At 38.5% G+C, this 25,756-nt stretch overlaps 2 protein-coding genes across 3 annotated transcripts in view; both read right to left on the bottom strand.

Moving 5' to 3' along the window:
- Positions 1-911: 911 nt before the first annotated feature.
- LOC127434491 (transferrin receptor protein 1-like) overlaps positions 912-25,756 on the bottom strand; it is a 49,902-nt gene continuing 25,057 nt past the window's right edge. The window contains exon 20 of one of the 2 annotated variants that reach the window (XR_007896055.1): positions 912-1,544. The gene's annotated coding sequence lies outside the window, so the exon portion shown is untranslated. Of the gene's footprint in view, positions 2,115-25,756 lie in introns of both variants that reach the window. The other variant, XR_007896054.1, reaches the window with a different exon arrangement.
- LOC127434492 (transferrin receptor protein 1-like) lies at positions 2,679-25,748 on the bottom strand. The gene is made up of 19 exons (XM_051687318.1): positions 25,619-25,748; positions 14,506-14,555; positions 14,137-14,359; positions 13,793-13,976; positions 13,483-13,620; positions 11,162-11,249; positions 10,756-10,878; positions 10,577-10,675; positions 10,070-10,209; positions 9,818-9,978; positions 9,385-9,501; positions 9,005-9,090; positions 7,254-7,317; positions 6,020-6,087; positions 5,662-5,741; positions 5,447-5,537; positions 4,548-4,784; positions 3,936-4,085; positions 2,679-3,214 (listed from the first exon to the last, which is right to left on the bottom strand). Exons 2-19 carry the CDS (start codon positions 14,548-14,550, stop codon positions 2,972-2,974), a joined length of 2,337 nt encoding a protein of 778 aa, XP_051543278.1. The 5' UTR covers positions 14,551-14,555; positions 25,619-25,748; the 3' UTR covers positions 2,679-2,971.

The following is a 25,756-nucleotide window of genomic DNA, read 5'->3' as shown; positions in this document are numbered from 1 at the left end:
TGATCACTGGGGGTCAAAAAACGAATTATATTCTTCATTGGTAAATTATGACTTTAATAATAAATGTTTTTTTTATTTATTTATCAACTGCACAATGATGACTTAGCCTACAGCTTAATTTTCTGTAAAGCTGCTTTGAAACTATCTGTTTTGAAAAGCGTTATACAAATAAAAATGACAATGAATAGTTCACCCAAAAATTAAATTCTCTCTTTAATTTACTCACCCTCATGCCATCCCAGATGTGTGACTTTCTTTCTTCTCCTGAACACAAACTAAGAATATATCTGCTCTGTAGGTCCATTCAATGCAAGTCAACAGGGTACAAAACTTTGAAGCCCCAACAAGCACATAAAGGCAGCATAAAAGTAACCTGTGGTTAAATTGTTTTCAGAAGCAATATAAGTGTGGGTGAGAAACAGATCTATCTTTAAGTACTTTTAAAAAACTATAAATCTCCACTTTCAAACAGCCCTACTAAGTGCTCTCTTCTCTCCTAAGAGTTCTTTTGTTTTTGGCAATTTACATTCTTCGTGCATATCACCACCTACTAAGAATTTATATATAAAAAAAGAACTTAAATATTGATTTGTTTCTCATTACACCTATCATATATCTTCAAAAGACATGGATTTAACCACCATGGTCTTATGGATTATTTTATGCTCCCTTTATGTGCTTCAAAGTAATGGACCCTGTTAAACTGCATTGTCTGGACCTACAGAGCTAAGATATCTTTCTAAAAAGCTGTTTGTATTCAACAGAAGAAAATCATACATATCTGGGATAGCATGATGTTGAGAGAATTGTAATTTTTGGGTGAACTATTCCTTTAAGTCATTTTCAGTCTTGTGAAATATCTACAAAGCAGTTTGCAAAGTTTTGCAATGAAAACACTTGCAAGGCCACAGTACATTTTAAGTTTATTAGAGAGCACAGTAATTTTGACAGTTTTTGGACACAAAAATTATATCTAACAACAATCGTGTGCCTGAAACTCCTACAAGTTGATGCAAATCTATATTTTGCCATCAAACAGCTGATGCATAAAGATCATTTGCTTTTTTATTTTTAAATACACTGCAATGTTTAGCTCCATTTCTTGAACATATTAACATGCAATGAAAAACCAAACAAGTTCGTAACTTCCTAAGTGCACAAGTAGGAGAAAAGACAAAGATATAGACAAGGGCGTAGATTTGGATATACTGACAGAAACTGATCAGTATGCAACACATCTACCAAACTTTGTCATTAGTGCCATCATACATTAAACTATTGTAATATCAGCAGTATGCAAATCACTCATAACATTGTACTGTAGATATGCAAAATGAACACATCCTCTTTTCAAACACCTGCCTTGGAAAACAGAATAGAAACAGACACAGAAAAGCATACCGAGATCAAATATCTAAACGTGCCACTGTGTAAACTAAACAATGAATGCATGATTTCTTGAAAAAGAGACCAAAATAAACCAGGCTAGTACAGAAATGTAAAAAAAGGCAAGTCTCACAGATTGGAGAAACACTGAAAGTAACCTAACCCCCCAAAATTAAATAACACCGGCATAACTTGACAGAACCCACAACTTTCTTCATCTAACTGTAGTTGCCCAGAGTATAGTTATTAATAGTGAAAAAGCGGAAAACAAAGCCACAAAGACATATGAAAAACAAATATATATATAATTTATGGGAAACACTGTTCCCGATAATTTGATCCACCCTATAGTGAAATATGAGGGACACTGCCCTCGATACATACACATTGGTAGGCAAAAACTACCTTCAAACACTCCACATTATGGAAGACACTGCTCCCGATAATGGTTTTATAATAGAAATATAAATGTTACAAAGAAATGCTTTGCCACAGAAATGCTTGGGCCTACATTGAGTCAAAATGGAAACATTTCTTATCAATTTAATATTTGAACAAGAGGATATTAGAAAACACATCATTGAAAATCTCAGCTCAACAGCCTAAACTATTAAACGCCTTGAGCTTTTGGTATCAGCTTTGTCAAATTAGGGTTTTTGTTTTTTCTTGGGAATTTTTTTTTAGAAAAGAGGAACTGCTTCACAAGGATTAAAATAATTGCTTTTGTACTTTTTTTCAACAAGCACCTGTAACAATAGTCATTTCTGTTGAAAGTTGTAGGTAACATGTATTTCTGTAAGCAGATGCTGCTTTTAACATATGACAGTATAACAGTCACAATTATGGAAGGCACTGCTTCCGATAATTAAAAAAAGAAAATAAATAGGACTCTTTTATAGTGAACACTGTCACTGATAAATAAATAAGAAATAAATATGGTCCTCAGTCAGTGCTAAATGGGTACTAAGGCAGACATATCTCCTGCAAAAATGTTGGATTTACATGAAGTGCGACAGGGACTTTAATCCCCACATAGCAGCCAAGGACATGGTTTTCTCCATATGTACTTAAGCATCAGCGGCTAACCTGATTAATCAATCAGAATATCACCAACTTTAAGATATAACTGGGGATGACAAACTGAATCTGAAATGCAAAGTTTGACTTATTTTCCTTAATACAGCAGTATAGTATTATAATATTATATAAATGAAAAGTGTATATATATATATATATATATATATATATATATATATATATATATATATATAAAATACAATATAAGAACTGTATCATCTATATCATTTATTATTAATTCCTAATAGGATTAAAGACCTTAGTCATTACTCTGTATATTCATGTATGTTGAAGTCGCATGCTTTCGTCATGATTTTTTTTTTTTTATAGCTGTCAAATACTTAATTCTGTAGGTATGCATGATCAGATTCCATTAGAGCTTTTCACTATTTTGAAATCAAATCAATCTACTATGTAGTGGTGGATATATGGTTTGTTCTGATATTTGAGTTTTACTTTTAATCAAAACTGATGGAGGCCAAGTTTGTTGATGTAATCCTGAAAAACCCTATATCTCATTGTCCATGGACCAGATATCTCCAGCCAGGTCATTTGCACAGCCCTGGATGGACCAGGTGAGCAGAGCAAACTTGTTAAGGACTTGGTTCATGTCGAAGGTTGCTTTTTTTTGTGCCACATTTTTCAGGTAGTTTTCCAGGTCAGTGGTGGTTTGCCACCCATCACCAAAGAAAATGTGTCGGAACGGGGCATCTCTTATAGAGACATAAGGAGAGAGAAAATTATGCTCCACCTTAAAAGAGGAAGAAAATGACAAAAAACATGAGAACTTGGCCTATATCTATCAGTGCCATTAAATACTAAATCAAATCAGTTGTACAATAGCTTTTATATTGTCTTTAAAATTGACATTAAACAGCATTTTAAATCATTTAATTCTGGAATATTATGCACTTCAGAGTAAAAACAGGATATATAAAAAAAAAAAAAAAAAAAAAAGTAAAAATGTAGGATAGGACTTAATTTTATTCATCAGGAACAGACTGAATTGTGTAAAAGCAACAAAAGCAGAGCAGTTTATTACATTTCAATGAAAGGCTATGAAGACATTTGTTTTCTATAGAATAATTTAGATTTCATGTTGACAAGGCATGTTTCAAGATAACTATATCAGTGATGGGGAACCTTTTTCCTATTTAAGGCCATTCGAGTATTTAATTTGTTTTTGCAGGCCATAATTGCTTGCAATTTCTCATTGTTGGTTGAAATTGACATACGCATTCTGTTACATGCTCACGCACCAAGGGAAAAAGTAAAAAAATGACTATTATACAATATTTTGCGCTATTTAAAATAATTTTTAATCTTTTTAATTTATTTATTTTTAATACATTTAATGGAATCAAGGCCATTTTTTTGCTTTTCAAATGATTTCTCGAATGGCCTTGCGGTCCGGACGTTTCCCAACCCTGCTCTACATAATAAGCACAGAAATGCCAAGCGAATGACTTCACCTTCATTATGCGGTTATTGATGATGCGGCACATCTCTAGGTCTTCTAGATCACTTCTACTGATGTATACATCTAAGGTGTTTGCAGCACGACCAAAAGAACTTTTTGCCCTGTTCAGCCACACTGTTGACAGAGACTCACTTTTATCGACCTGTAATGGGTTGAAAGAATATTGAGAAACAAGGGCAAGTTATTTTGCAAATACAAACTGGTATCAGGAATGTCTTTTTTTGTTTTTTTTTTTTTTCATAAATGGGATAGTTCGCCCCAAAATAAAAATTCTGTCATCATTTACTCACCTTCATATCATTCCAAAAGACCTTTTGCTTCTTGGAAGAAAAAGAAATATTTAGCAGAATGCCCAAGCTGCTCTTTTCCATACAAGAAAGTGAATAGTGACCACAGCTGTCTATGGCCCCCATTCACTTTCATTATATGGAAAAAGAGCAACTTGGACATTCTGCTAAATATCTCCTTTCGAGTTTCACAAATGAAAATCAGTCGTGCAGGTTTGGAACGTTATGAAGTCGAGTAAATGAGAAGTTTCATTTTGGGCAAGTATTCCATTAATGTCTTGTTGTCAAAATGTAACGCACGTGACAAAAGACATCACCTTTGCACTTCCGAGTTCCTCAACCCGATTCGTGATGGTTTTCACATGGTCTGAGATGATCTCTGCATACTTGGCAACATCCAGTTTGAGGATGTGGTCGTGAACGAGCCGGAGGGCGATCTGACCAGCAACCTGGGCAGCAGCCACAGACATCTCACCCACTTTCTGACCGGTGACAGTGCCCAGACCTTCTTTATTATCCAGAACAGTTCCAAAATATTCGTAGTCAGCAGAGGCCTGGTGGATAAAAATGATCAAATCAGAATGCACACTCGGGTGAATGCCATCTGCAGTCTTTGCATATGAAGTGTACATACAAAGCAACATAGAGGTATTTACTTGGTCACTTCATGCATTTTTACTGATTGGATTGCTATCTAATCATGAAAAAACCAAGTGTAAATGCCCTCTAAGATGAATTCAGGACAGATAGGAAACCCTCAGGAGGTGGTTTGTGATGCATACAAGACACCAAATGTGATTTGGCCAAATGTAAATAACTCTTGTTCAGGCCACATGCGGAAGCTTTGCTCCTCCCAAACAGAACTAAATCAGCTTACAGAAGACCAAAGACAACAAAGAAAATGTGGCACACAACAGCTGTTGCTTTTGTACCACAATCCTCAAAGCAATTTTAGCCACCTCCCATTTGAAATATTAATGAACCACATCAAGTGCAGCACAATTTTGCTGCACTTCATGGAAGTGAACTCACGGAAGCAGAATAGTAAAACAAATTTAAATAAGTTTTGCAGAGACACATTTACGTCGCCAAGTGTAAATGAAACGTGCACATCCAATCAGACATACAGTAGTAATCCAATCGATCAAGATGCATTAAGTGGCCAAGTGTAAAATAGGCCCAGTGCAAAAAAAGAGAGATAAGAACCAACTCTTACCCCAGCAGGAACAAAACTGAAAGACACAGAGGGGATTCCAGAGAGAGCCAGGAAAGGATATGCACTATCATCCATCATCATGGGCCTCAGACTGAGCACAAATGACAATGACAGAAGATGAAATCATTAAAGAGCATGTACACATCAGCACAAACAATTATGCTTATGTTGATATTTTTATCAAATATGACAACAATCAATGCAGATTTACTCACAGAGATCTAAGATTACCGCCATAACTCTGGAAAAGGCTTTGACGGAAGTTAACTGGACCTGAACCGATTGGATTTTTTACCTTTCACAGAGAGAGGTAAAACAGATCATTTAAATAATACACACACACACACACACACACACACACACACACACACATGTTGTTCTTGAAAACATGTTTTAATGCCCTCTACTGATAGCTGTAAAATTCCAACTATTACTTCCAAATTAAGAACCTTTGTAAAGAAATGTAAAGAAAACATTTGGTGGGCCACCAGAAAACATGCTTACCGTTGAGCCCTGATTTTAATATGTACATTTATCAAAAATAAATAAAAAAAACAATGTGTTTGGGTGTACCTTCTCCATGGTCTTCTGCAGAAGCGTGTGCAACAAAGGGCTTGCAGAAGCTCTGAAGGAACCCACACCTACAGATCAAACAAAGACAAGAACATCTAGGATTTGCTTGGGGAAAATGCAAACTGGCTTTTTTTTTTTTTTTTAATTAATAGTTCACCCCAAAATTAAAATTCATTATTTACTCATCCTCATGAGATCCCAGGTGTGAATGACTTTCTTTCTTCACCAGAACACATTAAGAAAAATCTCTTAGCTCAGTAGGTCCTTAAATGCAAGTGAATGGAGATTTCTCTTTTGAAGCTCCAAAAATCATCCAGGATAAGCACACAAGCACTCCTTTGTGAGTAAAGAAACAGATGAATACAGATCTACACCAAAATCAACCAAGCTACTGTACAGTGTTCCTCCTCCTCGCTTGTAAACAGCGCTGCTCTTCCGGCTGTGACGCACGAGCGTCAGATCCCGTGTTTCGAATTCCGATGCAATTACATCACACGTGCGTACCGCTGCTGACTGGAAGCGATGATTTAGAGTTAAAAAAAGTACTTAAATATTTATCTTTTTCGCACCAAAAGTGATCGTGCCGCTTTAGAAGACATTAATTTAACAGCTGGTGATGTATGGATGACGTTTATGCTGACTGTCTGTGATTTTTGGAGCTTCAAAAGAGAAATCTCCATTCACTTGCATTTTAAGGACCCACTGAGCTAAGATATTTTTCTAGTTTTCTTCAAATGTGTTCTGGTGAAGAAAGAAAGTCATACACACCTGGGATATCATGAGGGTGAGTAAATAATGAGAGAATTTTCAGTTTTGTGTGAACTATCCTTTTAATGTAGCCATTCAGCCCCATTTTGACAAACTTATGTCGTTTTTCAGAATTCTGTCATTATTTACTCACCCTTATGTCGCTCCAAACCTGCAAGACTTACTTTCTTCCGTGGAACACAAAAGGAGAAATGTTGAATTATGTTCACGGTGCTCTTTTCAATACACTGAAAGCATACAGTGACCAGGGTTAGTGTTACAGTTATTTTTCACAGAGTTGACAGCCCATGGTCACTGTATACATTTGTTGTATTGGGAAAGAGCAGCATGAACATTTTAATGTCTTTTGTGTTCCATGGAAGAAAGTCATATGGGTTTAGAGCAACACGAAGGTGAGTAAATTATTTTTGGGTGAACTAACACTTTAGACGTTCCTCAGAGACAAATGTAGACTTTGTAAACTCACCAGTTATAACTCCATCCAAACTGATGTAGGTAAAGGCTTTTTTGTCCAAGGATGCCCAATAGCCCTGATAAAGGCAGAGCACAAACACATTGCAAAACCTCAAATGTATTTCAAAACAACATACAGGTGCATCTCAATAAATTAGAATGTCGTGGAAAAGTTCATTTATTTCAGTAATTCAACTCAAATTGTGAAACTCGTGTATTAAATAAATTCAATGCACACAGACTGAAGTAGTTTAAGTCTTTGGTTCTTTTAATTGTGATGATTTTAGCTCACATTTAACAAAAACCCACCAATTCACTATCTCAAAAAATTAGAATATGGTGACATGCCAATCAGCTAATCAACTCAAAACACCTGTAAAGGTTTCCTGAGCCTTCAAAATGGTCTCTCAGTTTGGTTCACTAGGCTACACAATCATGGGGAAGACTGCTGATCTGACAGTTGTCCAGAAGACAATTATTGACACCCTTCACAAGGAGGGTAAGCCACAAACATTCATTGCCAAAGAAGCTGGCTGTTCACAGAGTGCTGTATCCAAGCATGTTAACAGAAAGTTGAGTGGAAGGAAAAAGTGTGGAAGAAAAAGATGCACAACCAATCGAGAGAACCGCAGCCTTACGACTGTCAAGCAAAATCGATTCAAGAATTTGGGTGAACTTCACAAGGAATGGACTGAGGCTGGGGTCAAGGCATCAAGAGCCACCACACACAGACATGTCAAGGAATTTGGCTACAGTTGTCGTATTCCTCTTGTTAAGCCACTCCTGAACCACAGACAACATCAAAGCCGTCTTACCTGGGCTAAGGAGAAGAAGAACTGGACTGTTGCCCAGTGGTCCAAAGTCCTCTTTTCAGATGAGAGCAAGTTTTGTATTTCATTTGGAAACCAAGGTCCTAGAGTCTGGAGGAAGGGTGGAGAAGCTCATAGCCCAAGTTGCTTGAAGTCCAGTGTTAAGTTTCCACAGTCTGTGATGATTTGGGGTGCAATGTCATCTGCTGGTGTAGGTCCATTGTGTTTTTTGAAAACCAAAGTCACTGCACCCGTTTGCCAAGAAATTTTGGAGCACTTCATGCTTCCTTCTGCTGACCAGCTTTTTAAAGATGCTGATTTCATTTTCCAGCAGGATTTGGCACCTGCCCACACTGCCAAAAGCACCAAAAGTTGATTAAATGACCATGGTGTTGGTGTGCTTGACTGGCCAGCAAACTCACCAGACCTGAACCCCATAGAGAATCTATGGGGTATTGTCAAGAGGAAAATGAGAAACAAGAGACCAAAAAATGCAGATGAGCTGAAGGCCACTGTCAAAGAAACCTGGGCTTCCATACCACCTCAGCAGTGCCACAAACTGATCACCTCCATGCCATGCCGAATTGAGGCAGTAATTAAAGCAAAAGGAGCCCCTACCAAGTATTGAGTACATATACAGTAAATGAACATACTTTCCAGAAGGCCAACAATTCACTAAAAATGTTTTTTTTATTGGTCTTATGATGTATTCTAATTTTTTGAGATAGTGAATTGGTGGGTTTTTGTTAAATGTGAGCCAAAATCATCACAATTAAAAGAACCAAAGACTTAAACTACTTCAGTCTGTGTGCATTGAATTTATTTAATACACGAGTTTCACAATTTGAGTTGAATTACTGAAATAAATTAACTTTTCCACGACATTCTAATTCATTGAGATGCACCTGTATATGTAGTTATTCGAGCAAAGTAACATCACAATCGCAATACAAACCTCAAGCCATTCAGTAACTCCGACGTTACCGAAATCCCCTGCGCTCCAGCTGGCAAACACAATGCTTCTTCTGGGTTTGAAACCATCTGTGGTGAACAAGTAATAAGTGCATGCCATAACACTACATGCTAAATGAAAATTCTATCAATTTACCCTTATGCTGTTTTTAATCCATATTACCTTCTTTACTCAGTGGAGGACAAAAAGAGATAGAATGACAGCCTCAGTAACCATTCACTTTCATTGTATGGGGAAAAAAAAGTTACAATGAAAGTGAATGGTACCTAAGTCTAACATACTGCCTAAATCACATGGGTTTAATGGGTTTAACATGAGGGTGAGTAAAATTTTTGGGTCAATGCCTATGCCTTGAACTATACCTTTCTTCATTTCAGTGAAAACTCTTGCAAGCTCCATCAGAAGAGTAGTGCCGACTGCAGACTTGGCATAGCCTGAGCTGAGGGAGTCCCTCTGCGCTCCAATCACAACATATTTATCTGGTGAATTAATGACACCATAGTGAGACCCCCCCCCAAGTCCACAAAAGGTCAGATGTACAGACATTTAATCAATCAAAATGCATTCACAATGACAATGCAACTGTAAGTCATTCATTTTGATATGGCGATTTCTGGTGGCATGAGCAACCGGAACCACACTGATGTACAGGTAACACTTTACACTTTGTTCGCAGCCAAACAATAACGTTGGGACATCCATCAACGCACTCTTGTGAACAACAGTGCAGTGACCTGCAGACCTCCAGCAATAAAACTGCTGCGAGTGTGAACGGGGCTTCTGGATGAAACTCACCTGCATCCACAAACCCTTTGATGACTCCGAACACGTTATGGATCTTGGTGTCGACAAGATTGTTGTTAACTTCTACGGTGACCATGTCAGTCTCATTTCCCAATTTGTAACTGGAGAAGCGACCCATGAAACTTGAGCGGGCATCGCTTCCTCCCATTTTCCTGTGGGAAATTTCACATTACCAAATTAAACTTGATGTTCCACCACAGGAACTAAAAAACTGCTCAAGTTAAAACTGAACTTTAAACTTACTCCAAGATTTTGCTTGCCATGTTTGCAGTGATCGTCTGAGCGAGTATATTTGGAAGACCAGATGACTTGGCAGGTGGAAACTGGGTGTGATTGAAGGATGGGAAACCTGGGGTGTAAGGATCACCTGATCCCAAGTGGACCTTCATAAATGAAAAAAAAAAACAAAATTATAACAACTACAAAAATCAACAAAAGTAGTAAAATAATACAAAGAGCCAGTGTTTCCTGCACCAATATTCAGGAGCTATTCACAGCTTGATCTGCAGCACCATGGCAAAAGATATATTTTAATTTAAATGAATCAATCAAATCAGACTGGATCTATCCCAGGAGTCATCGTTCTCAATCTTGGACTGAATCAGTCATACAACATAACATATGATATAATATATATATATATATATATATATATATATATATCACGTGATTGGTTCTGAATAGGACAGCACATTGCGCTGACTATGAATGATTTTTTACCATGGAACCTTATTCTTTGGCATAACTTACGTGACCATAGAGTTCAGTATCTGAAGGCAATTTTCCATAGTCTGCTGGGTCCGGGTAGATCAGAGCTGCTACGGCACCCTTCTCAGCAGCATTTGCAACCTACAGCGGAGAATACGTTCAGACTGACACTAGTAACAAAATTATAGATCAATTACTATCAGTTACTCCCAATGAGCTACCTTCTGAGCCATGCTGATTTTTCCAGCTCTCAGCAGTATGACAGACCCAGTCAGATTCACTCCGCTGTCCTTCACGTCCCTCAGATCCTCTGGCAAACCATAGTTGGCATACACCACTCTTCCCTGTGAGAGAATTTTTATATTATCAGGTTTGGAAATGGGACAACCAATGTTAAAAGTGACAGTTCACCCAAAATTGAAAATTTTGTCAAGATTCACTCAATTGGAACAATATGGGTTTGGTACCAGTGGGTGAGTAAATGCTGTCAGAATATACATTTTTGGGTGAACTATCCCTTTAAGTGCTCTTTTAAGCTACTGAATTGAAAAGTTATGCAAGTTAAACGACAAGACCAGCGAAAAAGTGTGTTTCCAGCAGAGGAAGGTGAAGAAATATATAGCTCACCGTTTTACGTCCTGTTGCACTGTAAGCCAGGAACCCCTTTGGATTTCCAATCTCCTCTGAACCAAACAACACTTTGTTTGGATTAGAGCTGTTTGGGTTAAAAACAGTTGATTTAGCAAATAACAATTAGTGCAGAAAAGGTGGAAAAACTGAGGATTTATAAAATGTGGCAATGGTATTCCAAAGATGGAGAATGTTATACAATTAAGACTATCATTTTACATGTCCTACAGAAAATGTGAGGAGTGCTTGCTTGTGCAAATTTTGTCGCAACAATGCTATGGGTTGTGTGTTTGTCTATAGTAATAGAGGCTTGCTTTAAAAGAAATCATCATTTACTCACCCTCATGCCATCCCAGATGTGTATGACTTTCTTTCCTCTGCTGAACACAAAGAATATTTCAGCTCTTTGGTCCTCACAATGCAAGTGAATGGGTACCAACATTTTGAAGCTCAAAAAAGCATATAAAGTTAGCATAAAAGTAATCCATAAGACTCCAGTGGTTAAATCCATGTCCTCAGAAGCGATATGATAGGTGTGGATGAGAAACAGATCAATATTTAAGTCCTTTTTACTATAAATTCTCCTCCCAGCCAGTAGGTGCCATTATGCATGAAGAATGCGAATCGCCAAAAACAAATGAAGAATGTGAAAGTGGAGATTGATAGTACAAAAGGACTTAAATATTGATCTGTTTCTCACCCACACCTATCATATCTCTTACGAAGATATGGATTAAACCAATGGAGTCTAATGGATTATTTTCATTCTGCCTTTGTGCTTTTTGGAATTTCAGTACCCATTCACTCGCATCGTATGGACCTATAGAGCTGAAATATTCTTCTAAAAATCTTTGTGTTCAGAAGAAGGAATAAAGTCATTTTCATCTGGGATGGCATGAGGGTGAGTAAATTAGGGATGTGTACGAGTAATAAAGTACTCATTCTGCACCAGCTACTCGAGTATAAAAAAATATTTTTGAAAATTCATTTTCCTTTCCGCACTTCCCTGTTGCGAGCAGCACTGAATTACAATGTTTTCCCTCTGAATCTCTTACCAAATCTCGCAGTTACAATTGAGTCCACAGGGGGGCACTGTGGATACGTGTGGTGTTGGATGAGAGAAGTAGATATATCATGGCATCTGGGCTTCAAAGCAAAGCCAAGTAATACTAGGCAATACTTGTAATATTTTCGTTCTTATTGAATTCTACTCTATTTGTATTCAGGATGTATTCTTGTTGGAGTCATGCAAACCAACAGACGAGGATCTGCTTTTATGGTGGAAAAAATGCGAAGCGAACTCGGAAGCTGATCAGACCAATATGTGTGTAGGAGCACGAAGTCTCAACACAGGCAGAGCACATTTTATAAAAAGCAAACTTTCACCACTTATGTTTATGAAACATAACATGTGAGATTATAAAAATGTGATATATATATATATAATCTATGCATTACCCTTATGCCATCAGTATTGTTTTTTATGCAAGCTCCAGGTGAGAGCAAATGTTTTTTTACTGTTATTTTTAAATATTTTTTACCTTCCATTTTTATTAATGCATATTGTTTTTTTCCCCCCCAAAAAATCGTAGTTTGCTGAAGTCTTCTTATTTTGAAACCGTTCTTGGTAAATTTTGCAAATAAAACAAAATAATATAAAACTCACATACTTGTCATACATGTTTCTTTAATGTGCAATTTACAAGTAATCAGGTACTCATTTTTGTGGGTTAGAGTATTTGACTACAAAATTCCTTGAAAATGCCCATCCCTAGAGTAAATAATGAGAACTTTTAGTAACACTTTACAATAAGGTTCCTTTCTTTAACATTAGTTAATGCACTAGGTGTCATGAACAAACAATAAACAATATATTTTTACAGCATTTATACATTTTGTTAATGTTAGTTAATAATAATAATAATTGTTCATTGTTAATTCATGTTAGTTCATTGTGCATCAACTAATGTTAACATATAAAAATATTTTTACAGTGTATTAGTATATGATGAAATTAACATTAACAAAGATCAATAAAAGCTGTAAAAGTATTGTTTGTTGTTAGTTCAGGTTAACTAATGTAGTTAACTGTTAACAAACGGATCCTTATTGTAAAGTGTTACCGAACTTTCATTTTAGGGTGAACTACACATTTAACTAAAAAGCATGTGGGTAGGACTAAGGTTCAACAAATTATATTGAGTTACTTATTGAGTATAATTTATACTATTCTATTGTATGGTGTCTTGTTAGTATTTCTTTGATATTTCTCTTTTTAAGCTAACAAACTTAGGCTAACAAATTGACTGAGTACTGACCTGCTAGGATACTGTAGCTTCACATAGTGCTCATCAACCCAGGGCTCCATGTTAAGTTTCTTGAAAGTGTCATGGATTTTGTCAGCTAACAAGTTATCTCCAGATGATCCTGCCTGGCGGTCACCCTTTGAATACTCACTTAATGCAAAAGAACAGCGAAAGCCAGAAGAGTGCAAAAACAAATGCAGAATTTAGGTCAGGCTCTTCCATTTTACTTAAGAATGAAACCTTTGTCTTAACATTAAAATGGACCATAATCACAATGGACAAAAATAATCATGGACAATCATTTTCTCTGGATAACAAATACCTTAATTTATCCTGAATGGCATTAGACAACAGTTTCTCATTCATCATCTTAACAATGTCACTCCAATCCATAGTAGGAGCAGGAACATCATAAATTGGTTGAACTTCACTATTCTTTTCCTCGTCCAAACTGTCAGGCGAAGGTGGTTCAGACTTACGGTGGGCAGCATAGCCAATGAGTGTACCTGACAAAAAAAGTGCAAGGAAAACCATGAGAATAGTACAGGGGGGAAAAGTCCAGATCACCCTTTCAGCGTTTATCAGCTGACTGTACATTATGCCGTATGGATTCTCTTCAGAAGTAAAATAAATTGAAGAATTAAGTCAATAATAAAAACAAATTACCCAAACAGAAGAAGAGCAGTACTACGATCACTGAACAAATAATCTTCCCCTTGTTCAATGGCACTGGACGACTGGGTCTTGTGTATGTCTCATGTTGCACTTGTCCTTGCTCAACACCATCCATCTCTTCTTCACCGTCCGCAGACAGCTTCACCTCCACACGACTGCTCTCTCCATCAGGGTTCTGAGACTGATTGAATCGGGTGTACGAGCGACTGTTTACCTACAAAAAGGGAGAAACCATTACACTCTTTGGGCTAAAATGAAAATAAACTATATTTGTACTGCAACTATTAACTTCCTATTTCTAAGAAACATTTACAAAATTTGAATTTAAAGAAGAATCTTCCACCAAAGAAGTAAACTCACAATTCTGGAAAACTTCATTTTTGCTTGATCAATTGTCCACGCCATCGAATCTAAAATGGAAGAGATATTGACTTCACTCAGAATCTCTTTAGCAACAGAAAGGCTTTTACAAGCTTCCGCTCTGATCAGCCCTTTCTGAAGTCTCTGTGAATTCATAAACACAACCCTCCGTGTTCAAAGTCCAAAAGTGTTTTTTCATATTAAAAAAAAAAAAAAAAAAAAAAAAAAGGAGGAAAGAGGAATTGTTGATGATTCGCTGAAATTCATCCGAAGGTTTGGTACCCCCTTCAACCGAACAATTCCAGTCGTTGCATTTACAAAATGTAATATTTAAAAGTCTGGTTTTCCAGACATTAAAATAGGATGCACAATAAAAGTAGATTTAATAAATAGTATATTTGCCCTGTGTAAATAATAATATATAGGAACTGTATCTAAAAAAAATGAGGGGTGATAAATATTAATACAACAGGATGGAAAAATAGACATGTATTCATTTTAATATCCTATATATATTTTGAATGTGTTGAAACTTGACACCGGGTGACGCACCCTAAAAATGGCACCGTTAGATCGGTTTCATGCTGAAGAGCCACTTAAAAGTACGTTTTTTTTCCTTCTCTCTCGTAAATGTAAATGAGTGTAAATGCCAACACCATCATATATGTGGAAAGGATTGATGCCTGTCAACCAAAACATGAGCTCATTGATGTCATTAAATGACATAAAAATGACTTTTTTTATTCCATCAGTTACTCCTGATCGGAGGCTTCCGTATATATTTAGTTTATACGTAGGGTTATGTCCTACATAAATATAATGGTGCAACACTCAAATATTTAGTAGAGCGTAAATTGTGACTTTGCCCATTTAAGCCACAGCTAGGCTAAATTGTAACTTATGTATAACTGGTGCAACCGGCCCCTGATATTAAGCTATTTATTTTATTTTTTATTTATTCTTTATTTTAATGATCAGCCACTGACTGATACTAAACAGTACTGATGTTTATTAAGCTATTTATTGTATTTTTATTTATTTTCTCAGTGTTCATTTCTAGAATTTGTTGACAATGTATAATAATAATAATAATGTCAAATGTTCTTTGATAAAAATATTTAAGAAAGCAGCCTTCTGAGTACCTTTGCATAGTCATATCGGTGCAAAATCAGTGCACAATCCACACAGAAAAGGTCTGTTTTCATTCCAGCTAAAAAAATGTGCTATATTTTGGTCACCATATCGGTAATCAGTGAATTTTCCCTCCCTAAAATCGGTATCGGTCTCAAAAATCCCATATCTGTCGGGCTCTAGTGTGTACAGACACAAACATTTCCTAATACCATGTCCTCTAAAGTTAGTGGCCCACAGTCACAACCCAAACCATCATATGATCTTTGTAAAACTACAAAATTATAATTTTAAACAAAGAACTGCAAGTTAATGCTGAAACGTGGACAACAAAGAACCGTTGGTTCATAATTCGGTATCATGACAAGTTTTGCCGCAAGGCATATTTTCCACATTACATTTAATGTTGTTGTGAGATGGTTTATCATATTCTTTCTCTAATTCCACCAAATGTACAAATACCAAATGTCAAAAAGTGGTGTTTTTCTTACACTAGATGAAGTAGTTGTGTGTGTGGTTAAGAGAACTTCCTCCAGATTAACAGTCAGTGCACACAACAAAAATTTTAGCAATGCTGAAATGGCATACAACGCAGATAATATTCATCAACTAGAACTTACTGGAAATAACAACACCTGAAGGCCCATAAATTAACCTTGAGGAGCCATTTATAAACAAAAAAGCCTACTCAACCTAACCTTCACTTTATTTTAGGAGACATGGACAGCATTGAAGGAATATTTCACCCAAAAACATAATTTACTCACCCTCATATCATCCTAGATGTGCATGATTTTCTTTCTCCTGCAGAACACAGAGATTTTCAGAAGAATATCTCAGCTCTGTTGGTCCATACAAGGAAGGTGAATGGTGACCAACATTTCTAAGCTCCAAAAAGAACATAAAAGCCGCATTAAAGTAATCCATAAAACTCCAGTGTCTTAAATATTGAGTTCTGAAGCGATTTTGGGTGAAAACAGACCAAAATATAACTTCCTTTTCACTGTAAATTTTGCCATCTAGGCACAATCATGATTTTAAGATGGATTACACTTCCCAGTACTTTATGCATGCACAGAGCGCTAGATGGTGCCAAGAAGTGTAATGGAGCTGGAAATCATGATCACCAAAGAGACTGCTGATGTCAAGATGTACAGTGAAAAAGTTATATTCTGTTATATATATATATATATATATGTATATATATATATACTGTTCTCACCCAAAACTGATTGAACTTCAGAAGACATGGATTAAACCACTTGAGTTGCATGGATTACTTTTATGCTGCCTTTACATCCTTTTCTGGAGCTTCAAAAATTAAGTTTTGGTCACCATTCACTTGCATTTATGGACCTACAGAGCTGAGATATTATTCTAAATATCTTCTAAATAGTTTGTGTTCTGGAGAAGAAAGTCACACACATCTAAGAAGTCATGAGGGTGAGTAATTGAGAGAATTTTCTATATTTGGGTGAACTGTTTCTTTCAAATGTGTGTCCTCTCGACCATGAAAGACTTGAACTATGAACTCAGACGATTATTCCTCACAATTCAATGACTGAACAAGAAAACAAATGTGACAAACAAGAAAAGCAAGCTGCAAAATCAAGCAAAACACCCAAACATTCCCATTTACTGCAGAAAAGTTTTCCTGGTATGGTTTATTGAAATAAATAAGGCATAAATAAGGGACATTACAAGCACAGAGGATCTTCAAACTCAATTAGACATGGGTGGCATGGAGATCTTATCCCAAAGAACATGATCAAAAGGCCAGAGAGTATTGGAGAATGTGGTGTGACAATCAGAATACATGCTTCACTCCTGATTAAGAACATGTGAGGGTTACAACCAGCATGAGGACCTGAATTAGACATTCATATGGATGCTGGTCCATATGATTCCCATTGTTATTACAAACCACTTACTGCGTTGCACCAAAAATATAAAATCACATTTACAAATGCCTCTAAAAAGAAACCTGTTTAAATGTCATTTGAAAAAAAATAAAATAAAATAATAATAATATATATATATATATATATATATATATATATACACACACACACACACACATTTCTCATGGTTCGGTTTGTATCACAGTTTAAGGGTCATGGTTTTGGTATGGTTCTGTATTTGCAATGTACAGAAATATATATATATATATTACTGCCAAATCCAAAGTAAGAATACTCTATTTGGTAACAAACACTTCAACAGGTTTGCCCTGAATAAAAATAATTGTTTTACAGTAACCTTAGTTTAACTATGGTATTTGTAGTAAAAACATAGTAACCAGAAAATCAACATGGTTACTGTCATGTTTACAAAATATAGTCATGGTTACCATATGGAAACTACAGTATTACTGTTGCAAAACCATGGTTAAATGTTTCAAAACGTCTCGGTTACATACGTAACCTCGGTTCCCCGAGACGAAGGGAACAAGACATTGCATAGCTACACATATGGGGAGTGCCTTCTTACAGGACCTAGTTGAAACTTCTCTACAATAACGCCAATATTGTAATATTGGCTATGGTGTTTGAGCCCCGCCTGTTTTGGCATGAAACGGTCCGCTATAAAAACAGGTGCACAATTTCCTCTGAATTTCTGACCAAGAACGAGGAGCGCATTGCTCGTGTCTCAAGAACTCTAAGTCTTGTAGTGCGGCTAGCGTTCACAATGTCTCGTTCCCTTCGTCTCAGGGAACCGAGGTTACATACGAAACCGAGACGTTCCCTTATGACTCGGTACACTTGACATTGTGTAGCTATGCATATGGGTCCCATCACGCCGCACTTATACGACATAACTTCCCAGTGAGGTAACATGGTGGCGCAGTCTTGTGGGGCAGTGACCGACATGAGTATGCCGCAGTGAGTGATCCTCGTGTTGGCCAGGAGGAGAGCACTCATAATGAATATATGAACTGTAGTCTAGTAGTATGAATTAACTCCTTATGAATCCAGTCGGGAAGGGAGTTTATTTATAATGAAAGTGCTTGTGACTTTATGGTAAAATTATAACGGCCTGAATGCAGGCGGTTGTGCAAATGATGGGAAGCCCAAGGGAAGGGCATAAGTATATATATTTGGCCAATGAATAGCAAGTGCTCTAAACAGAGAGGACGTTACTACCTTGTGAATGTGTTTTGAGAGGACCATCCTGCCACAAAACATGTCTCTTGTAAGGACACACCATTTGTGAGGAGGCCATGCCTCTAGTTGAGTGTGCTTTAACACCAATTGGGCAAGTCTGACCCTGCGACTCATAAGCCAGGGTAATTGCATCGACAATCCAGTGAGAGCGCCTTTGCTTGGAGACGGACATTCCTTTTGTGCATTCTCCATAGCATATAAAGAGCTGATCAGACAGTCTGAACTGGCAAGTATGCTCAAAGTATGCATGTAGTGCCCATATAGAGCATAACAAATGCAATGCTTGTTCCTCATCCGAATTAAATGGAGGAGGGAAGAAGGCCTGAAGGTGAACCACCTGCACTTTGAAGGGTGTGGTTAGGATCTTGGATACATAGCCTTTCCTGGGTTTGACAGTGACTCTTGAAAGACCGGGGCCGAACTCCAGACATGAATTGTCGACTGATAGTGCATGCAGGTCACCTACCCGTTTTACTGAGGCCAGAGCCAGCAGTAGTGTGGTCTTAACGGAGAGCATGCGCAAAAAGTCCAAAGGCTCGAACGGGGGCCCTGCGAGAGCTTTTAGGACTAAAGTTAAGTCCCAAGACGGGACTGTTGCCGGCCGAGGTGGGTTTAATCATCTTGCTCCTTTAAGGAACTTTATGATTAAATCATGCTTGCCTATAGAGGCGCTGGCTTTATGTGCGGAATACGCAGATATAGATGCCACATACACTGAGCGTTGACGGGGTGAGTCCTGTGTCTAATCACTCTTGAAGAAATCTTAGAATTTCATGTATGGGGCAGTTTACTGGGTTCTTGCCATATAAGAGACACCAATCAGTGAACATTTTAGTGCGTAGAGGTGTCTCGTGGACGGTGCTCCGAGCTGTAAAATGGTGTTCATGCCTGAACGCCTCAGTTCTGGCACGTGTAGTGCGCCCCGTTTAGGGGCCACACATGCAGGTTCCACAGCTGGGTCTTGGGATGCCAGATTGTGCCTTGTGCCTGAGAGAGGAGATCCCTCCTCAGTGGTATTTCCTATGGTGAGCTGTACAACATCTCCATTTCCGGAAACCATGGCTGGTTGAGCTATTTCAGCGCAACTAATAGAACCGTTTCCTTGTCCTCTCGGACTTTGCATATGACGGAGTGAATCAGGCATACCGGGGGAAATGCGTATTTGCATTTCGCCGGCCATTTGTGTGCCTGCGTCCGTTCCCAGCGGAGCTTGGGACTTCGAACACCAGAGGGGACCAGACAGTGTGCATTCTCCACTGAGCCAAATAGATTGATTTCTGCTTTGCCGAACATTTCCCAAATCCTCAATACAGCGTGACAGTAGGTCCGCACCGTAATTCAGGCGGCCTGGGACATATGTCACTCTCAGGGAGAGGAGATGATGCTCGCCCCAAAGGAGGCGGCGACGCGTCAGTCTCAGAGGCAGTGAATAAATTCCGCCTTGGCAGTTTATATATGCCACAACTGTCATGTTGTCTGATCGAACCAGGATGTGACAGCTTGCTATTTCTGACTGAAAAGCGTTTAAGGCTAGAATTAAAGTCAATAGCTCTAGGCGGTTGATGTGCCACGCACTCCTCGCATGTGTTCAGGTGCAGAAAGTCGGGCGTCAATCACACACCGCTCCCCAACCTGTGTTGAAAGCATCCGTAGTCACCACTTTCTGCCTGACAACTTGCCCCAGTGCAACACCTCGCTGGTAAAACGCAGGAGCTATCCATGGTGCTAAAGCAGCTATACAGCGGTGGGATATAGTGATGCGCATGCGCCCTGAGGTCTGTGTGTAAGAGACCTAATGGGATGATGGCGCTGCCATAAATCCCAATGCCTTCTGAAACAGCTTCAGAGGAAGTGTTCTCCCCAGTTTGAACTGAGCCAAGACACTGTAGAATGGCCTGAACATACACGCTCATGAGGTGCAAGCCCCTGCTCGTGAAGTCAAGGCAGACTCCCAAAAAGGAGATTTGTTGGCTGGGGGAGAGCGTACTCTTCGCCCAGTTTACATTGAGGCCCAAGCTGTTTAGATGCTGAAGCAGTAAGTCTCTGTGCTGGCATAACAGAGCCTCTGATTGCGGCAGTAACAGCCAATCGTCGAGGTAGTTCAAGATGCGTATGCCACTCAGTCTCAGAGGAGCCAGAGACAGTCTGAAGGGCAGGACTTTGAATTGATACGCTGTTCCCTCGAACGTGAATCTCAAAAAAATCCTGTGATCGTACAATTTGGATATTAAAGTATGCATTCTTCAGATCTATTGACGCAAACTAATCGTGTGGGCGTACATGCGATAAGATCCGTTTCCGAGTAATCATTTTGAAAGGGCACTTTATAAATGCGATTTAAATGTCTCAGATCCAGGATTGGCCAAAGTCCGCCATCCTTCTTTGGAACAAGAAAATAACATCTGTAAAACCCTTTTTGTGCTTGACAATTTGGCACAATCTCGATTGCGTTTTTCACGATGAGACTGTGCATTTCGGCTCATAACACTGGCGCATCCTCAGGTGAAACCGTGGAAGACAGAACACCATTGAAACGGGGTGGCCAGCGTGCAAATTGGATCGTATAACCATGTTCGATCGTTTTTTGCACCCATTCTGAAATACCTGTTAGGGCTCGCCATGCGTACGTGTAATGGGACAGAGGGCAATTTTGTTTGCTCACTGTATGATATGATGTGACGCTCATTATAGGGAAGCGGTTGCACATAATGTTTGTGCTTTGAAAAGGAAAAGGGCTCTTTGAGAATGTGTGAGCATCTCGTGCATTTGCAACGAGTGCTGTATTCTTTATTGCACTTACTGCATTTTTTTTATTGCATTTTTTTTTAGTGCAAGACACAGAAACAACATTTTGAACAATATTGTGAACAATATTCCTTTCCCGACAACCAGTAGTGGGGAGATGGGGAACAGTGTTGTGTGTCTCCAATCGAGCCTTTTTTTGGAGCAGACCCAGAGGCAACCGCGGGCTCTGCTTTCCGCTTCAAAGGGTCATGCTCGTCAGGAGCGCTTTTGCTGTGCGTGCTGATATGCAGGTGCCGGTGAGGCAGCAGGTATGGAGCTTTTAGTCAGGCAATGGCTCGAAACAGAGCGAGGGCAAATTGGCTATGATATACTCCATTTTTTCATAAAGTGTCTCATAGCCGGTGACTGCTGCTGAGTCGTGACATAACGCTCAGCAAATTTATTCACAGAGCCACCAAAGAGGCTGGCTGGAGACACTGGAGCATCCAAAAGAGTGTCTTTTTCCTTATCACTCATTTTTGTGAGGGTCAGCCATATATGTTGATCCAGAACTGCCAGGTTGCCCATGGACTTGCCGATGGCCTGCGCAGTGACTATCGTGGTATGCAGGGTCATGTCTGTAGCAGTGCGGAGCTCTTTGAACGTCTCTGGATCGAAGCTGTACTCGTCCATTTGCCTGAGGAGCTTGGCTTGAAATACCTGGAGCACTGCCACTGCGTGGAGTGCTGATCCAGCTTGTCCTGCCACTGAGTAAGCTTTTCCCGCCAGTGCGGACGTTTGTTGACACTGTTTGGAAGGATGTATGGGGCTTGATTTCCACACCTTGTTACATACTGGGCAAAGGTATGCCGCTACCACCACCTCCACAGGGGGTAATTGGGCATAACCGTTTTCTACCTCGTGATCCACATTAAAGAGGATGGCATCACTGCGCGAGCGCGCCGAGAAGAACGCGCGCCAGGACTTAGTTCGTTATTCGTTACGTCCGGACTCGAGAAACCATTCATCGAGGTGAGACTGTTCAGGTTCCTCTGGGGGAGACCACTCAAGGTGAAGCTCTTTGACCACCCTTGTAAGGATGCGGAGCATCTCCCTGTCAGTGGTGCGTGCACGTTCCTCACCCTCGCTGGGGGGAGGGACAGCAGCATCATCCACTGACCACTCGCCTGATGCAGTGAGAGACATGACTTCATCGTTATCATGCACTTCGGAGAGATTGAGGGGCTCACGGGGCGTGTGCCGCCACCAGGACCATCTCAAAGTCATCCTGCTCGAACTCGCGGCCCCGCCTTGCCTCCTTGTGTGAATCCTCGGGTATCACAGAAGAGGCGGGTGGGAGGGCGCGTGAGGCTGAATCATTCTTCAGAATGAGGGTGATTTGCCAGCAAAGCGTCTCGAGACTCATGCCCTCACAGTGAGGACAGTCTGCCTCCATGAGAGCTGACTCTGCGTGGGCGCAGCCCAGACAGTAAATGCAGCTCTTATGCTGATCTGACGGCGGGATGTGCCTCTTGCACAAGGAACACTTACGGAACGATATCTTTAAAAAGACACGAACACGTAAATGACTATTTTAGATATACAAGTACAAATGAATATAATATATAATATATATATATATATATATATATATTACACAATATACAATACACAAACCCTGCTGAAGCACTGCAGGGAATCAGGATGCTGAGGTCCATTCACCAGCGAAGCGTCAATCGGCGAGGTGGTGTGATGTTCGCCGGAGCACTTCTTCCCGCAAATCATTTAATGTACAATCCCTTAGTTGGACAGATTCCAAATTTGTGTATTGGTGGCGTGAACATCCAGGATAGCAGGTGTAATAATCTTTACATTAGAAAATGTCTCATAAGAGATGTTAGCTGTTCTGAGAAAGCGCTTGTAAAATGGAAACAAAATTTTCCCATGATTTTTTCAGATAAGATCTGGTCTGAGGTTAATACATTTTTATTACCTAATAAAGTTAAGAAAATACATTTTAAAGTTTTTCATAGATACTACCCTTGCAATGTTTTTCTTAATACATTTAAGGAAGATATTTCACCACTATATTCATTTTGTAAAATTGAGCTTGAAACTCATACATTTATTATGTGCATGTAAATATTCTAACGATCTTTGGACACAGATTTCTTTGTTAATATTTGATGTACTTCATAAAATAATTGTGATAGAAGAATACATGATTTTGTTCTTGGACTGTAACACTGGTTGTCCCATAGTTGATCATACCATAAAACTATTAACTTTTATAAACTATTATTGCTTGGGAAATGTTATTTACATAAAGCAAAAGTAACAGAGATAAAACCATCAAATTATTCTGTATAGATCTAAAAATGTTATGAGTCTATGACTACTTTAACAAACACGAAGGCTATAAAAACATCTTTTCTAATGAAAAATATAATTAATATAATATAGGCTAACATGTGTAAAAAATAAGGAATATATATATATATATATAAATTCTTTTTGGTATAGTTGTATATAAAGTATTGTACTATATCCCCTGTGTATGTCTGGTTATAACTATTGTTTTGTCTATTATGTCACTGTTGTTCATTAAGCAATAAAAATAAAAAAATAAAAAACTTCTTCCCGCGAAGATTCCGCCCGCTGACTCGTGTATATCGATGACGAAGGTTGAGGGCTTCTTGAAGGAATACATTCTGAGGAAATGGTGTCTGTGCACCCGTTTTTATAGCAGACAGTTTCGCGCCAAAACAGGCGGGGCTCAAACACCACAGCCAAAAGTAGAATATTGGCGTTATTGGAAAGAGGTTTAAACTAGGTCGTGTAAGAAGGCACTCCCCATTTCAAGTGTACGGAGTCGTAAGGGAACCATGGTGACTGACAGTAGTCATGGTTACTACAATATTATTAATGTACAACCATGGTTAATTTTTTTTATAAAATAAAAAAAATTTTTTTTAAAAAATTAACGAATTACTAAATCAACATTTTAAATGAATACCTGCACAATTACTCTACATGCATCGACATAAAATGCATTTCAAACTCTATTGCACATATATTCAATATTCGGAAGCAGTACATCACTACAGAAGGAACTTTGCTATTAAAATGGAGACGAGGGATGTTTTATCATACACGGAAATCACACATCTTCATCAGCAGAGTAGGGAAACATATAATTGGCAATGAACACCCCAATCGCTTTATTGTTTTAAGCCTGTCCGAATTAGCACTGAGTGTTTGCTTCAAAAGGAAAGGGAGTGTGTGCAGTTTCGGCTCATCTGCGGCTCTTTCCCCGGTGATTTCGGCGTAAATGATCATATATCGATGTATTTATTACCAGTATAAAGCACTCGTCTCGAGCGATGTCTGCAAATGTTTTTTGACCATCGCTGTTGTACTTGACTGCAAAAAGAAAATGTTTCCATATATATAAATCTATGTAATAGGGAAGTCACATATTACACCACGTGCATCTTCTAAAAATGACAGATCTCTATAACTCATGGAACAATAGACGGATTGTTAAAATGGAAAATACAAGTATTACAAGTTTATTATGCAAGTGTGTCGGTGCTTTTAAAAGAACACCTGAAGGTCAAATACCTTCCACACTTCCTGTTCACGTACACATGTCTGCATGAAACAGGAACACACGATTCATCTGAAATTTATTCTGTGCCAAGGAAAATTCAGACGAATAAAACCTTAATCACAAATACTATTCATGTCAGATAATACTCAGTTTAGGTAGGCCTTAATATGATTGTTATTACCCATGATTATAGAATGATATTAATACTGCACTTCAATTTTTTTTAATCAATGTGCCCAATGTGATTGAGGAAATGTCTAGTTTTAACCACATTAAAAATGAGCATGCTTAATTTCATGACCTGATCTCTTATTTAAAAATACATAAAACACTTTATTTTTTAAAGCAATTGTTGTTTACCAGTGCTTAACACAAGTTAATGGACAGTGGTTGACATTCGCATTCAGCTTTCACTTAACAGGCCAGCCTGCAATTTTATAGAAGACAAAACCTATAGCGCATTAAAGAGCAAATTACTTACTTTTTAAACGCGAGAACTATTCCTTTAAATTATTATTTCCTCTGGTGTGTGTTTAATTGTCGGCAATTATAAAGCAATGTTGGAGAGCTCTGTGACCTGCACCATGCGCTCGCTCATGACACTGGTGACACTCTGCAC

This window comes from Myxocyprinus asiaticus, chromosome 44 (genome assembly GCF_019703515.2).
Source record: "Myxocyprinus asiaticus isolate MX2 ecotype Aquarium Trade chromosome 44, UBuf_Myxa_2, whole genome shotgun sequence".
Classification (NCBI taxonomy): domain Eukaryota; kingdom Metazoa; phylum Chordata; class Actinopteri; order Cypriniformes; family Catostomidae; genus Myxocyprinus; species Myxocyprinus asiaticus.
Note: the sequence above shows the minus strand (reverse complement) of the source record. Positions and strands in the feature narration are given on the sequence as shown.